This window comes from Nicotiana tabacum, chromosome 5 (genome assembly GCF_000715075.1).
Source record: "Nicotiana tabacum cultivar K326 chromosome 5, ASM71507v2, whole genome shotgun sequence".
NCBI classification, from domain to species: Eukaryota; Viridiplantae; Streptophyta; class Magnoliopsida; order Solanales; family Solanaceae; genus Nicotiana; species Nicotiana tabacum.
In genome coordinates this window covers 113,806,608-113,822,594 of record NC_134084.1, presented here as the reverse complement: position 1 = coordinate 113,822,594, position 15,987 = coordinate 113,806,608, and the positions used below count along the sequence as shown (strand labels likewise).

General features: G+C 37.2%; 1 protein-coding gene across 1 annotated transcript in view; it reads right to left on the bottom strand.

The window, feature by feature from the left end:
* Positions 1-287: 287 nt before the first annotated feature.
* The window catches only part of LOC107812440 (DNA polymerase delta catalytic subunit), a 41,452-nt gene continuing 25,752 nt past the window's right edge, over positions 288-15,987 (bottom strand). Inside the window, exons 20-30 of the mRNA XM_075253968.1 lie at positions 15,875-15,954; positions 14,014-14,127; positions 13,082-13,196; positions 12,700-12,872; positions 12,520-12,591; positions 5,276-5,350; positions 5,104-5,193; positions 4,869-5,029; positions 1,401-1,474; positions 1,181-1,268; positions 288-992 (exon numbers count right to left, since the gene is read on the bottom strand). Coding sequence (XP_075110069.1) covers positions 905-992; positions 1,181-1,268; positions 1,401-1,474; positions 4,869-5,029; positions 5,104-5,193; positions 5,276-5,350; positions 12,520-12,591; positions 12,700-12,872; positions 13,082-13,196; positions 14,014-14,127; positions 15,875-15,954 — 1,130 coding nt within the window. The 3' untranslated portion in view covers positions 288-904. The remainder of the gene's footprint in view (positions 993-1,180; positions 1,269-1,400; positions 1,475-4,868; positions 5,030-5,103; positions 5,194-5,275; positions 5,351-12,519; positions 12,592-12,699; positions 12,873-13,081; positions 13,197-14,013; positions 14,128-15,874; positions 15,955-15,987) is intronic.

The following is a 15,987-nucleotide window of genomic DNA, read 5'->3' as shown; positions in this document are numbered from 1 at the left end:
GTCGAGGTTTATCAAATGTAATAGTTAAACACATTAGGTAGCCATTAGTTATCTATTAGTTATCCATTTTCTAAGTGGATAAAATATGGTTCTTATTCATATTTGACCGTTTTTAAAAAGTTCATTATCCAACCCATTTTTAATGAATAATATGGGTGGATAACTGTTTTCTTTTAACCATTTTGCCACCACTAGACATGACTGTAACATTCTGAATAGCTATAAAGTGTGAAGGGATCAAATTCAAAGCAAAATGTGATGTTAAATAAGAAAAAAAGGAACACTTGGCACAAGAAGAAGGTATGCAGCGAGAGATCAAACAAGGCTGATTGCAACATCTATTTTTGGAACCTTGGCTTACATTACGTCATGCTTACTATGCCAAGAATTTTAGTGTTGCACTTGCAGTGAACTGTTACTAGTAAATGGCAACTCCAAAACACTTGTACATACCTACAGAAACACCTGTACAGATAACATAATCTAAAATCTCAATTTCTCCAGTCATCTAATCTCATGAACACCTCTAAATCAATACTAAAATTTTACACTAGCCAGTTGCTGGGAGCTACAAAAGTTTGTCTGAATCCCATCCTTGAAACGATTTGAAGTTTAAACTCCTCCAGCCTGACAATTTTCGTGTATAATAGCAGTTCTTAGATTTGAGGAAGCCTCATATTGACTCTAAATACGTTCATACTTCAGCAAAACAGCTCCTGAACGACCATGACACATCCTTTCGAAGCATTTGCTATATCTCCAGAGTACGTAATAGTCTCAGCTATTCAAATCATTTCGAACTTTCTGCTACTCTCCACACCAGAAAATGAGAGAATGAGAAAATTATGATACTTTGTTAAATGACAGGTTGAACTTGCAGCAATGAAGATTCCCGCATTGAAGTTTAAAAGTTCCACCGATCCAATTGAAGTTTGGCTTCAGCCATGTCTTTCTGGGCCTTCTTCCTCCGATAAAATATTGGGCAGTCCCGACTGGTCAAAATCAGGATCATTAGAAGAATGAAGGGGGATAGAAGCAATGAGAGGAATAACCAGCAATGGCAAGAGTCCATTATTGTCCAAAATAAAAATGCAAATCTTTAGGGCATGGATTGAAATTAAATCTGAAACGATATAAAAAAAAAACCACACATCACAATAAAGTAGAGAGCTATACGAACCTAGTGCATAGGACATCCTGATGAAGAGAGCCTTGGCATTCTTGGCATTGTGTCCATAGCCTCCCAAAAAGCTTCTCTAGTTCAGCCACTGCATAGAGTTGTACACAGTTATCAAGCAATGATAAAGAAGTTCATAGCTCTCTGTGAAATCTGAATAAAAATACCACATCTTTTTGGGAAATGAGCAAAAAATAAAAAGGTATTAGCAATGGGGATGTACCATTAGTTACGGATCTGCAATAAAGTTCAGCTTCTCTTCCTTTGCAGTGATTGCACAGAGTTCTATCAGAACCACTGGATGAAGGAGCAGAGAAGTTAATAAACTATTCTGCAACATTTACTATAGCTTTTCCCAGAAATAAGCAAGCAACACATCCGCTCAGCTGGCTCTCTCGATCGATCGATCTCGAGAGAAGGACGGGGGGCGGTGTTTAAGTGATAAAAACAAAATTGTCTGCAAGCCTCTAAGAGCCTTCACAATGCTATGATCCACTTGGTCCTATTTCACCTTACAACTTTTTTGCCAGAGAAATACAAAACTCCATTTTATATATAAATGATCATTTCATAACTGTAAGGTAGTCTCAACACTCCCACCTACTCATGTCACCAGTAAAGCATGAAATTCGGCAAGGAATGGCTGCTATACTGCCTCTTCCAGGATATCTTACTTACAAAGGGAACTTAAAATTAGTAATTGAGCAAATTTTAGATCTACAGATTGGAGAAGGACCACAATTAGGCAGATGCTTTTAGCAATGATTCGAAATACTATGTCTGTAACTCACAAGTCAAGGAGAATGTTGAGAGGAAGGCATCATTTCCCTTAGATATAAAACAGAAACTTCTCTTGTAAAATCTTGTTGAAATTACTGCCTCAACGGCTGGAAATTTTGGATAACTGCTGAAGTTCAAAATCTGCTCAAAGCAAGGAAGTTGTTGAGATAAATAAGCCTTGCAACTGTTAGCAGAATCTTATCTTTCTGTTGCTATTTGTTAGGATATAGCTGTTAGGGATAATCTGCTGCTGATTTTTCTGCTTTGCTTTAGAGCTTTTCAGTTATAAATTCTTGTATAAATATGGCTTTGATTATTGAATAAAATTATGAGCAGAATATTCATATCTCCTTTATTCCTTTGCTTATATCTTGCTTTATTGATGATTGCACCAGATATTGTTGGATTTATTTTTTGAATTTTAAATCTGAGGTTGCTGGTGTATTTTGGAAATATAAGGCTTTGGTGGAAAATCAGAGTGGCTGCAAAATTCAGATGGGAAGAACAGATAATGGAACTGAGCATACTTCAGAAAAGTTTAACCAGTTTTGTGATGAAGCGGGAATTGAGCATCAGCTAACGGCACCATACACTCATCAATAAAATGGAGTAGTAGAGAGGAAAAATAGGACCTTAATGGAAATGACAAGGTGTTTACTCCATGAAAAAGGGTTACCTAAGCAATTTTGGGCAGAAGCTGCAAATACTGCAGTATTTTTGCTAAACAGATTGCCAACCAAAGCTTTGCAGAAGAAGACTCCCTTTGAGGCTTGGTTTGTTTACAAACCTATGCTAACAAATCTGAAAGTTTTTGGTTGTCTTTCTTTCTCTTATGTACCTCAGGTGAAAAGAGATAAGCTAGATAAGAAGGCTGAACCTGGAATTTTTGTAGGACAAAGCAATATCTCAAAAGCTTACAGGATCTATCAACCTCAAAATGACAAAGTTGTTGTTAGCAGGGATGTCAAGTTCTTGGAGAATGACACCTGGAACTGGAAAGATGGTGAAAAACAGAAAAATCTAGAGTGTCTAGATGAAGATGTTGATGATGTACCTGTCCGAGGCACAAGACCACTTTCTGATATATATCAAAGGTGTAATGTTGCTATTTTAGAACCTGTAGGATTTCCAGAAGCTGCCAAAGATGAGAAATGGAGGGCTGCAATGCAGGAGGAGCTGAAAATGATAGAAAAGAACAACACATGGGAGCTAGTTGATAGACCATCACACAAGAAAGCTATTGGAGTCAAGTGGGTTTATAGAACCAAGCTCAACCCTGATGGTTCCGTAAACAAATACAAAGCCAGACTAGTTGTGAAAGGGTATGCGCAAATGTTTGGAGTGGATTTTTCAGAAACTTTCGCTCCTGTTGCTCGCTTGGATACAGTGAGAATGCTACTAGCTTTATCAGCTCAACATGGATGGAAGATCCACCAACTTGATGTGAAATCTGCTTTCCTCAATGGTCACCTTGAAGAAGAAATCTTTGTAGAACAACCTGAAGGTTTTTCTGTGAAAGGTAAAGAAGACAAGGTATATCTATTAAAGAAGGCGTTATATGGGTTAAAGCAAGCTCCTAGAGCTTGGTATAGTAGGATTGATGCTCATCTTCTCAGTTTAGGCTTTCAGAAAAGTTTGAGTGAGTCCACACTGTATATCCGGAAGGAAGAAACATATTTAACTATTATCTCTCTATATGTTGATGATTTATTAGTTACAGGTAGCAGTTCAGACTTAATCAGTCAGTTTAAGACTGAAATGAAGGAGGTCTTTGAGATGACAGACCTTGGTGAGATGTTCTACTTCCTTGGGATGGAAGTTCAGCAAAAACAAAATGAGATTTTTATATGCCAGCAGAAATATGCCAAAGAAATACTGAAAAAGTTCAAAATGGAGGATTGCAAGCCTATGACAACTCCTATGAATCAAAAGGAGAAGTTTTGCAAAGAAGATGGAGCTGAAAAGATTGATGAAGGACCTTACAGGAGCTTGATAGGTTGCCTGATGTACTTGACTGCAACAAGGTCAGATATTGTTCATTCTGTGAGTTTACTTTCGAGGTATATGCACTGTGCCAGTGAAATTCATTTTCAAGCAGCTAAACGTATTATTAGATATGTCAAAGGTACTGTTAATTTTGGCATCATGTTCAAAAGAGCCTTAGACTTTCAGTTTCATGGATATTCTGATAGAGATTGGGCGGGCTGCTTAGATGATATGAGAAGCACTTCAGGTTATTGTTTCAGTTTTGGTTCTGGTGCATTCTCTTGGTGTTCAAAGAAGCAAGATGTAGTTGCTCAATCTACAGCTGAAGCAGAGTATGTTTGCATCAGCTGTGAATCAAGCTCTTTGGGTTAGGAAACTGCTGGCAGATTTGTACATGGAGCAAAAGAAAAGCACTGGAATCTTTGTTGATAATCAAGCTGCAATTTCTATTGCAAATAATCCTGTGTTCCATGGGAAGACAAAACATTTCAAGATCAAGCTTTATTTCTTAAGAGAAGTGCAGAAGAATGGAGAGGTAGCTTTAGTATATTGCAAAACTTGGTGTTGCTGCTCTTGAGTCAAGGAGGAGTGTTGAAATTACTGCCACAACAGCTGGAAATTTTGGATAACTGCTGAAATTCAAAATCTGCTCAAAGCAAGGAAGTTGTTGAGATAAATAAGCCTTGTAACTGTTAGCAAAATCTTATCTTTCTGTTGCTATTTGTTAGGATATAGCTGTTAGGGATAATCTGCTGCTGATTTTTCTGCTTTTCTTTAGAGCTTTTCAGTTATAAATTCTTGTATAAATATGGCTTTGATTATTGAATAAAATTATGAGCAGAATATTCATATCTCCTTTATTCCTTTGCTTATATCTTGCTTTATATTCCAACAAATCTAAAGGGACAAGAAAGAAAAAGTGCACCTGATTAATGCTTTGCATCCAATGCAAGTGAGTTGCTTCTTAGCAAATTTCATAATACCACTGTTTGAAGGGGTCGATATTGAGATCGATCTTGTGTGACTTCCTTGAAGAAGCTCTTTACTTGCATTCTTCAGTATTGGCTCAAAAATCCTCAGAAGGGGCTGATATAAAATATATTTGTTAAAAGCAGATAGAATGAATTTGTTAAGTTAAAGACAAATCTAGCCATACTGACCTTACTAATTTGATTTTCAAGATAGTAATGAGGATCTATAGGTATGTTGTTCTCTAATACGTAAATAGGGTCCTCTGACTTTTCATATGCCTGCTTGTCATAACATAACCATGATTTGACACATTCACAAAATGGAGCTTGTTATCACATATTAAATCAGTGGGACGATTACCTTGGAACCTTTTGCAGCTTTAATGATGACGTAAGGTACTCTATCACCAATATGAGGAGCAGTAGCAGCATCTCGCTACGTCAAAAAAAAAGTTTTTCATCAATTTCATTTTTATGGTGCACGAAAAGCATAAGAATCCTAGAAATGTGGTTTCTGCAAGTTCCAGAATAGTTCAGTGGGCAGATCTTCTGCCATTTAAACGTATTCAGAAGGAGGATAGCTGAAAGCTATTATTTTTTTTGGCAATAAGAGCATAGAATAGGTTGACAATTAAATCAGCACTCCGGCTTTAAATAACTAGACTGCAGGGATGTAATGGTCCAACCTACAAATAGATAAAAGAAATAAACAAACAAAAAAGTGATAATTACTCCTAGTTTTGCTTCAATAAAAGATTATAAGTGCATATAGGTTTGAAAGCAATGAAGGCTCGATTTTGGAAGAAAGTTTGAAATCTCTGAAAAGAGAAATCACACCCTTATATTTAATAGGTTCAAGAGTTGAGCCCCTTTCCTGAAAATACTTGCAAGTATCTTTCTCAGCCAAAGAGTCTGTTTTAACTATATATACAGAAGAACTATAATGTAAAGATTTATGATTTTCAAATTGAAATAGAGCAAATTGTCTAAGAGAAACTTGACTCCTGTGACGGGCTATATTTCTATCTTAGGTTGGGAAAGAATCTGAGCATCTAACCCAAAACCTTAAGGCAATGAGTGGACTGACCCATGACATTATAAATCCCTTTAGAAACTCTTATACAACCAATAAAGGACAAGTGTATGCTTAACTCCCTCCTGCAAGTGTAACTCGGTTCTAGAGTTTACACTTGGATTTTCAAAAACATTCTTCTTTTTTCTTTAAGAAGACTGAAGAATGGACCTGAAGTAGTAGCAGAGCAGGTAGAAGTGTGAGCCTGAAGCCAAGGAAGAGACAATAGGCTAAGAAATGGGTTTGGAGTAGAGAGACTGAGTAGGTTCGATAGGCTATGGAATGGACATGAACAAAAGTTAGTGATTCATGGGCTGAATAGAGAGAAAGAGAAGTCCGAAGAGATACAATATTAGCGAGAAAGGGTTATGAAACCAGGCTTACCAAAGTTTGATTCTAATACCATATGAAAGAACTGGCCATCCAAACCAAGACCTTAGACAATGAGTTTAGTGGCCCATGACATCATAAATTTCTTTGACACTCGTATAAAATCAGGGACAAGGGTATGCGCTAACATAGCCATAGGCGTATCTACATGGTAACAAGGAAGGATGTTCAACCGAATCCCCTTCGCGGAATACTTCACTAATTTTCTATGTGAAATTTCACAAAATAACACTATTATTCAACATATACGTTAGTTTGAACACTCTTGATCCAAGAAAAAACGCCGGTACAACGGGGAAGGGGGTTAAAGATAAGTGAATTGTCAAGTGTTCGATTCTTGCCTTCCTCTATGCACATTTTTTTCCATTTACATAGAGTTGTTTTACCATTTTTGTCATAATTTCATCAAGGGACACACAGAGTCTTTGTTGCTTTTTAACATTTGTGTTAGAATAGTTATGTGAATATATGTAATTAGTCCTAGTCTCTTATGTAATAGGAGTAGGTTATGTGTTATGTATACATATATATAGGGCTCACTGTAACATAGAATATTAATCAACAATATTTTTCTCCCATGCATTCTCATATGGTATCAGAGCATTGGTGAGATAATTATCGTTGTGTATCATTCCAACAACATCCGGGAATAAATCAGTCGTCAGCGACGACCAAACCCCGGTGAAGATCTCCAGCAGATAACGTCACACGCGCCGTCATGCACCCCCCGCAGTTAGGGTTCCGGTGAGAGTCGCGCGTGAGGTCTTTTTCCGGCATCTTTCAAGTCTGATTTTTCTTCTGGGCAGGTCGCCTGCCTTTTCCGACTAGACCTTTCGAGATTTTGTGGTTTCTCAGTTACCAGAAAAGTGTTTTCCCGCAAGAGCAGTGGTTTTTCCGGCGAGAGCAGTGGTCTGTCACTGTTTTGCTCACTTTTCCGGCCACCTTGTTCACATACAAAGGTCACCTGTTGATTCCGATCTCAGTCATTTAATTTCCACTACTTTGTTGACTTCAATTTGCTTTCGACGATGATCTGAGAAGTACAGCAGTGTCCAATTATTATAATAGTTTGGTCCCAATTTCTAATTGCTTGATTTGAGGGTATCCCATCACTAATGGTAATCTTCATCAGATATTTGGCTTTGATCTCTCTTAAGTTCATTATAATGTCACTCAGATCTGATGTTTTTGGCTCAAATACTGTTTGATCCTATACTTCGAATGTTCATATGGTATCTTTATCAGATTATATCGAGTTCCTTCAATATAAAGCACGTAAGCAGATACCTTCTGAGATAGCTTCTGTAGCTCAAACAGGTAATAGCGTGACTTGTGTCTCTCAATCATCTTCTTCTTCCGGCTCTTGGGTCATTGATTCGGGTGCATATTATCATATTTCTGGTAACAAATCTTTTTCACTAGTATTTCATATTCTCAATCTCTTCCAATAGTCACAATGGTCAATGGGTCTCAAACCATGGCAACAGCAATAGGTCAAGAAAGTCCACTTCCTTCCTTACCTTTAGATTCAATTTTTATGTTCCTGGTAGTCCTTTTAATCTCACAGCCGTTAGTCGCTTAGCCAAATCACTTAAATGTGTTGTTTTATTTCTTGATGACCTTGTTTTATACAGGAATGCAGCACGGGGCGGATCATTGGTGGTATCGGACATGAATCAGATGGACTTTATTACCTTATTCTTACAAAATCACATGGACTCACATCTTGTCTTCCTTCAATAACTTGTCTTGTTACTGATTCACCAGATTTGGGGCATCCCAGTTTGTCAAAACTTCAGAAAATGGTACCTGGCTTATCTCATTTGTCCACTCTAGAGTGTGAGTCATATCAGCTCAGTAAGCATACCCGCTTCCATTTCCCCCGGCGCCTTGATAATAGAGCAGAGTCACCTTTTACTTTAGTCCATTCAGATGTTTGGGGTCCTAGTCGGGCCAGCTCTACCTTGGGATTCCGCTACTTTGTCAGTTTCATTTAGGAGTGGCAAATGGGTGGGTCGGGTCGAATTTGGTTCGGGTTGAAAACGGGTAATGAAAAAACGGATCAATTATCCGACCCGACCCATATTTAATACGGATAAAAAACAGGTTAACCGACAGATAATATGGGTTACCCATATTATCCACGACTTCTTGTATATGATCACTTTTGGGAGAATTCTTAGTCTCTCTAACTTGAGGAACCCCTAATTTGAGGCTTTACAAATGTAAAAATTAGACCCATTGGTTATCCATTGGTTACTCATTGGTTATCTATTTTCTAAACGGATAATATGATTTTTATCCATATTTGACCCGTTTTTAAAAAGTTCATTATCCAACCCATTTTTAGTGGATAATATGGGTGGTTAACTGTTTTCTTTGAACCATTTTGCTACCCCTAGTTTCATTGATGATTATTCCAGGTGCACTTGGATATTTTTGATGAAAAATCGATCTGAGTTGTTTTCTATTTTCCAGACCTTCCACGCTGAAATTTAAAATCAATTTGGGGTTTCCATCCGCACATTTCGTAGTGATAATGCCCTAGAGTATTTATCTTCCCCATTTCAGCAGTTTATGAACTCTCATAGAATTATTCATCAAACATCTTGTCCGTACACATCCCAACAAAAAGGGGTAGCTAAAAGAAAGAATAGACATCTTATTGAAACTGCTCGTACCCTACTCATACAATCTCATGTTCCGTTGCGTTTTTTGGGGATGCAATTCTTACATCTTGCTATCTTATTAATCGTATGTCATTTTCAGCTATCCAGAATCAAGTTCCATTCTCTGTCCTATTTCCCCACTTAGTTTTGTTCTCCCCTCCGCCCCGTGTCTTTGGGAGCACGTATTTTTGTTCATAACCTACTCCTATTATATAAGGGACTAAGACTTATTACATATATTCACATAACTATTCTAACAGGTGAAGCACTATCTCATCCCGGGTGGCAACAGGCTATGATTGACGAGATGTCTGCTTTACACACGAGTGGTACTTGGGAGCTTATTCCTCTTCCTTCGGGTAAATCGACTATTGGTTGTCGTTGGGTATATGTAGTCAAAGTTGGTCCAGATGGCCAGGTTGATCGACTTAAGGCTTGTCTTGTTGCCAAAGGGTATACTCAGTTATTTGGACTCGATTACAGTGATACTTTCTCTCCCGTGGCTAAAATAGCATCAGTCCGCCTTTTTCTATCCATGGTTGTTGTTCGTCATTGGCCTCTCTATCAGTTGGACATTAAGAATGCCTTTCTTCACGGTGATCTTGAGGATGAGGTTTATATGGAGCAACCACCTGGTTTTGTTGCTCAGGGGAAGTCTAGTGTCATTGTTGCCGGTTGCGCCAGTCCCTCTATGGTCTAAAGCAATCTCTTCGAGCCTGGTTTGGTAAGTTCAGCACAGTTATTCAGGATTTTGGCATGACTCGTAGAGAAGCTGATCACTCTGTGTTTTATCGGCATTCTGCTTCAAATCTCTGTATTTATCTGGTCGTTTATGTTGACGATATTGTTATTACCGGCAATGATTAGGATGATATTAGTAAGTTGAAGCAACATTTCTTTCAGCACTTTCAGACTAAGGATCTGGGCAGATTAAAGTATTTTCTGGGTATTAAGGTCGCTCAGTCTAGCTCAGGTATTGTGATCTCAGAACGGAAGTATGCCTTAGATATTTTTGAGGAGACAGGAATGACAGGTTTTAGACCTGTTGACGCTCTGATGGATTCGAATTCTAAACTTTTGCCAGGACAGGGGAAGCCTCTTAGCGATCCTGCAAGATATAGGCTGTTGGTTAGTAAATTAAATTACCTCACAGTGACTAGACCTGACATTTCCTTTCCTGTGAGTGTTGTGAGTCAGTTTATGGATTCTCCTTGTGATAGTCATTGGGATGCAGTTATCCGCATTCTTCGATATATAAAATCAGCTCCAGGCAAAGGTTTATTGTTTGAGGATCGAGGCCATGAGCAGATCATTGGATACTCAGATGCTGATTGGGCAAGATCACCTTCTGATAGACGTTCTACGTCTGGATATTGAGTCTTAGTAGGATGAAATTTGGTGTCTTGGAAGAGCAAGAAACAGAATGTGGTTGCCCGGTCTAGTGCAGAAGCAGAATATCGAGCAATGGCTATGGCGACATGTGAGCTAATTGGGATCAAACAGTTGCTCAAAGAGTTGAAATTTGGTGAGATTAGTCAGATGGGACTTGTGTGTGATAATCAAGCTGCTCTTCATATTGCATCAAATCCTGTGTTCCATGAGAGAACTAAACACATTGAGATTGACTGTCACTTTGTTAGAGAAAAGATACTCTCGGGAGATACTGCTATAAAATTTGTGAAATCGAATGATCAGCTTGCAGATATTTTCACCAAGTCCCTCATTGGTCCTCGTATTAACTACATATGTAACAAGCTCGGTACATATGATTTATATGCACCAGCTTGAGGGGAGTGTTAGAATAAGGTCTCTTATGTAATAGGAATAGGTTATGTGTTATGTATACATACAAATAAGGCTTATCGTAACATAGAATACTAATTAATAATATTTTTCTCCCTGTGCATTCTCACAATTTGCTTCATTTTTCAACATTAACACCCCCCCCCCAACTTCACTTATTTTTACTCAAGCCTCACGTTTCTTTTACCGTTCTTCGACTTCTTTCTTCTTCTTTTTCTTTTAGGTACTATTGTTAGAATATTTAAAATATGTATATTAGCGATATGTACATTTGGTGTGTTTTAGCCAAGTTTTGTAACTGAACATCTTCCTAAATGGAGTATATTGTTAAATTTTTTGTAAACATCCTTAGTTGGCCTTTTTAAAATTATTTTGTGATATTTGCATTTCGCGTTAGCTTTTTAAATTAAAAAAGAAAAGTTACTTCAAAACAACGTAGCAATGTATTAGTTTGATCTAACATATTATTAATTTAATTTTAAACAATAGTTCATTTTGTATTTTACTTTAATATTTTTTATGTAAACCCCATTATCTATAAATGTCGCCGAATAAAAAATATTTCTTCAAATCTTAAAACTCCTTGCTAAAAATCCTGGATCGGCCACTGAACATAGCTCATGCAGTAAAGAAAATGTTGGAGCTATTAATGTTCCAACAAATTTTTAAGCAGTGTAGAAGAGGAACAGGAACGAGAACAATCCCGAAGTTGTTATACCCAATATAGTGTTGTTCAGCACATTAGTTGCGCCAACCGTATCAGATGCTACAAGATAACATCACAATATCATTTTAGATTTGTCTCCTAAAGTAGGATAACTTTATTGGCAGTGTTCATCAGAAAGGTAAAAATGTGCTCACTTCTTTTCACAATCACACTCAGTTCAAACAGGTTAGGTTGCAAAAAATTGCAGAAAAGCACAAAAAGTTGAATGTTAGCTGTACATTAAACATATAAGTCCAAAGGATGAACAGCTGATGCTGAATTTACTCGATCGTATTAGAGGTTGGATGCTGATTAGGGGGGGCTAAATGCCTAAATGCATCATAAGGTAGACTAAGCAGAAGAACTGAGAGAACTTTTGAAGCTCGTACAGATGAATATTACAACTGATCCTTTTTCATGCTGAAGTGACCAGAATTAGTCATATAAATAGGACTGGAGAATTTGGTTAAATAACTAATGAACAGTTTGAAACTTTTGCATTATCTTTTACAAACTTGAGAAATACAAAGCAGTTGGCAGCTAGTTTGTATGATTAACAGCAAATTCGAGAAGTACCGGAATAATTGGCACAAAAACCCACAGAATTTCACAAAAGTTGAGCTACTTACAACAAGACAACATAAATATAATGATCTCTGATCTAAGGCTTATCTAGAATTATGAGTATTAAAACCACATAAGTTTTGGATGAGAACAGCCTTGCCACCAGAAATAAGGAACAAATGCCAAACATAATGAGAATGCAATTTAAAAGCGGAACTTAACGGCTTAAGTTGAATAAATTTCAACCAGCAAATACTTTTGAGCAAGATGCTAGAGATCAATCTTTACAGACAAAGGACACAAGTAACTGAACCCTCTTGAAGATATTAAACCAAGAATAGAATGATAATAATTTCCACTAACCTTTTAAGAAATACACAAATAAATAAAGTTTTACCAACCTTGCGCATTCGCTCTGCAAGTTCAACATGTGCTGCCTTTACTTCATAATCATCTCCCGTTTTTGTCAGACCCTATTGAACTTAAGTAGTTAGAAAATGCTAAACTAACAATTCTGAAATATTCAAACAAGTTGCAAGAAGCAAAAGCCCCATGTTCACCTTATTTAAGTGTATTCTCACCTTAGTAATAACCAAAAGAGATAAATCCATGCGGTTCATGAGAAGATCTGAGATAGTATTCTTGACATATTGAACAGCACCAGGAACATCTCTGTCCATTAGTATTTTATGAAGGCACTCGGTTACAAGGTTCTTGACCAAGAGACAATTATCCCTCCTAACAGTTTCAATCCCTGTTGAAAATTGGTAAAACTGTAACAATTCATCATCACAATATGCACATAATGAATGAAGAAATAGAGTAACAATAATTAAATTATAGGTAACACATTTTGTTTGCTATTTTCAAGGATAACGTAACGAATGAAGGTTGCTGTTGGAGGGTGAGAGAAGTTTCAAGGATATGCCGACGATGAAAAAGGCTAGGTAGTGACCAGCTCACCTTTAGCGTCCATTTTGTCATGTTTGTCTGGATTTGTCCATAGAAGGCCAGCATATCTCTTCTTGCTAATCAGCAGATATGGATAATATATCTTCTCAAATTCAAGTCTTATTGGCTGAAATCAATATGCCACCACAGGACAGAAGGGTGAAATGAAGAAAGAAGAAATTTGACAGAAGATGAGATTAAAATAACATCAGTCCACTGATGAGAACAAATCTCAATATTGTAACATTTTCGAAATCTATTTTAGCAATAAACGTGGCAAGGAATCTCACAAGTTAACAAGCTTCCACACTAGAATACCATAAGCCACGATATTTTAATTGCATCAAGTTGAAAAAGAAGTTATAGTTGTACTACAAATCAGAAAGAAGTTATACTGATTGAGAACATAAAGTTTTCTGGTTTCTGATGCTTTTTCAGTTATTCCTCTTCATGATATACCCTAATTAAAAATATGATATAACCATGAGAAACTACAGAACCACCTACTGGGCATTATCAGAGAGCAATAAATGACAAGCTGAATAAAGAGTACAAAGACTTCATAGATAACACACTAGTGGCATGTATTACTGTTAAAGCAGACTCAGACTTATTGCAAGACAAAATGATAGCCAAAGAAGAACAAGAAATAGCACTGAGGTTACTTATCTCGAAAAGTGTTTAGATACTACTGATAAAAAAAGTGATTAAATACAACTAAATCTACTGATTTAGAAAAGCTCCAAAGGTAAAACATGGCCAGTCCCCCGTGTTTCAAAAACCATACCTGCAATGGAATATCATTTAATTGATCGATGACAGATATTCAGCAGAAAAAGGCAATCGTGTTCTCATCAATTTCTAAAAGAGGATTGTCCACTGAATTCATGTAGAAGAAAAAGAACCCCAAATATACGAAAATAAAAGAGAAGGTTGGGACACACTTTGATAAATGTCTCGCTAATGTAGTCAGCAGCTTCTCTACCCAATTTCATAGCCTCTTCCACAGTAGGCACACCAAACTGCACCATCACCGAATCTGTATCTCCATATATAACCTGATATCATGAAACAATCACAATAAGAGAAACAATTTTTTGATAAAGTTAATAACTGTTGCTGTAAAGGAAATCCTGACATACAAGATGTATGCCATGTATAGAGTTTTATCACACATGCTTTTTATAATGAACATAAGTAGTCAACAATGACAAGGATATCATGTGTTCCAAGAATATGCAAGAAAACGAAAATGTTCTAGAAGTCCTTAATGGGTATTTTCTATTCACTCGAACACCCTTCTATCCTCTCCATACTGTCCCCACAAGAGCCAATACAGCTAATTCCTCGCTCTTCTTCTCTGCCTCTTCCTTCAGAATTTCCACCCTAGCAGCATACATGTAATATTTCTTGACATCATCATTCAACTCCAAACATGTCCCACACCGTACACCATAATCCATATGCAATCAGGCAATGAAGTATCAAATGCTTTGACATTTTTCCCACTTGCACATGAAGCACCAGATGATGTATAGTTTCCTTGTTAGATTAACCATGGCTTCCATGCTACTGTCCATGTGAAAAGCAACATTACTAGGTGCTCTCGAAAATATATCGATGAGTGAGGAAATCTCTTTTTACCCTTGTTAGCAATTTGTCATAAATGACTCGGTGACAACATGCCACTCCTCTATTATTCCCATTTCTTATTATTTCTGGCCATAAGCAACACTTTTTGCTTATATAGTAATCCAAGCTAGCTATTAAGCCCTAATATTTCCCAGTTTGCAAGCTTCTCCAAAAATTTAGGTCTCATGGTTCCTCCTCCATGTTCCTTACTAATAGAGCTATCTGCTAGCAAGAGATATTAACTGGCTGGAAACACATTACGTAATGGGGCATCACGCGCCAGTTCTGTTCTAAAAAAGTTGATTCTAGTTCCATTGCATTTTAAAAATATGATATTCCTCGGAAAATACTTCCATTCTTTCATTATTCCTTTCAAAAAGAACAACTTCATACAGCAAATGGGATCTCATTGGTTCCCCCCCCCTTCCCCTTTCTCTAGCTTCATCCTTGTCAACAAAACAATCTTTTTTTTTAATTGGTAACAACAAAATTTCTCTAAAACCACATGATCTCTAATTTTAGTTCTCCGCATCCATTCCATAGTAAAGCTCTATTAAACACCCTCAGATTTCTCATACCTTAATCAGATGGTAAATTTTTCACCTCCCGACTTGCTTGCATAGAAAGTTTCTTTGTGATTTCTCCAACCTCTCTGCCAGACACCCATACAAGCATTAGGAACCAATTATAAGCCAAATGCTAAACAAAATATTCCTGATCAGTGTCTCTTTTCCCCTTAATGATCTCTTTTGTCAGCCTTTTGGCTCTTTTTAACCCACAATACTGGGTTTCATACTGCATAGTCCTTGTGAGTTGCACCAAAGATGGTCCCAGTTAAGTAGCTACGATCCTGACCTTACAACTGAGAACCCTCTATCAACTGTCTGATGTTATCCACCTCACTCACTGTAGTGATTTTGCACTTCTTAGGTTTTCTTTAAACTCGATAATGCTTGAAAGTTGAGACCATAGTGGTATGCTCTACGGGTGATGGAGTTAACTCAACCCCAAAAGCTAGACCATGATGTGAGGATTGACCAAGAAGACTACATAGGGAGACAGCATCGATATCTCAAACCAATGTGGGACACTCTAAAAATGCTTACAAGATATTGATAGGAATTCTTTAGCATGTACGATTTGGAATCTAAGGAATAACAATAGATAATGTACCTCAGCATTGTGTTCATACCCCTTAAGTACTGTGAACTTGTCCTCCACAAGCTTTTTTGTCTTCTCAATCATCTGTCGACCTAGGAAGATGAAGCACATTCAGGAAACAAGTA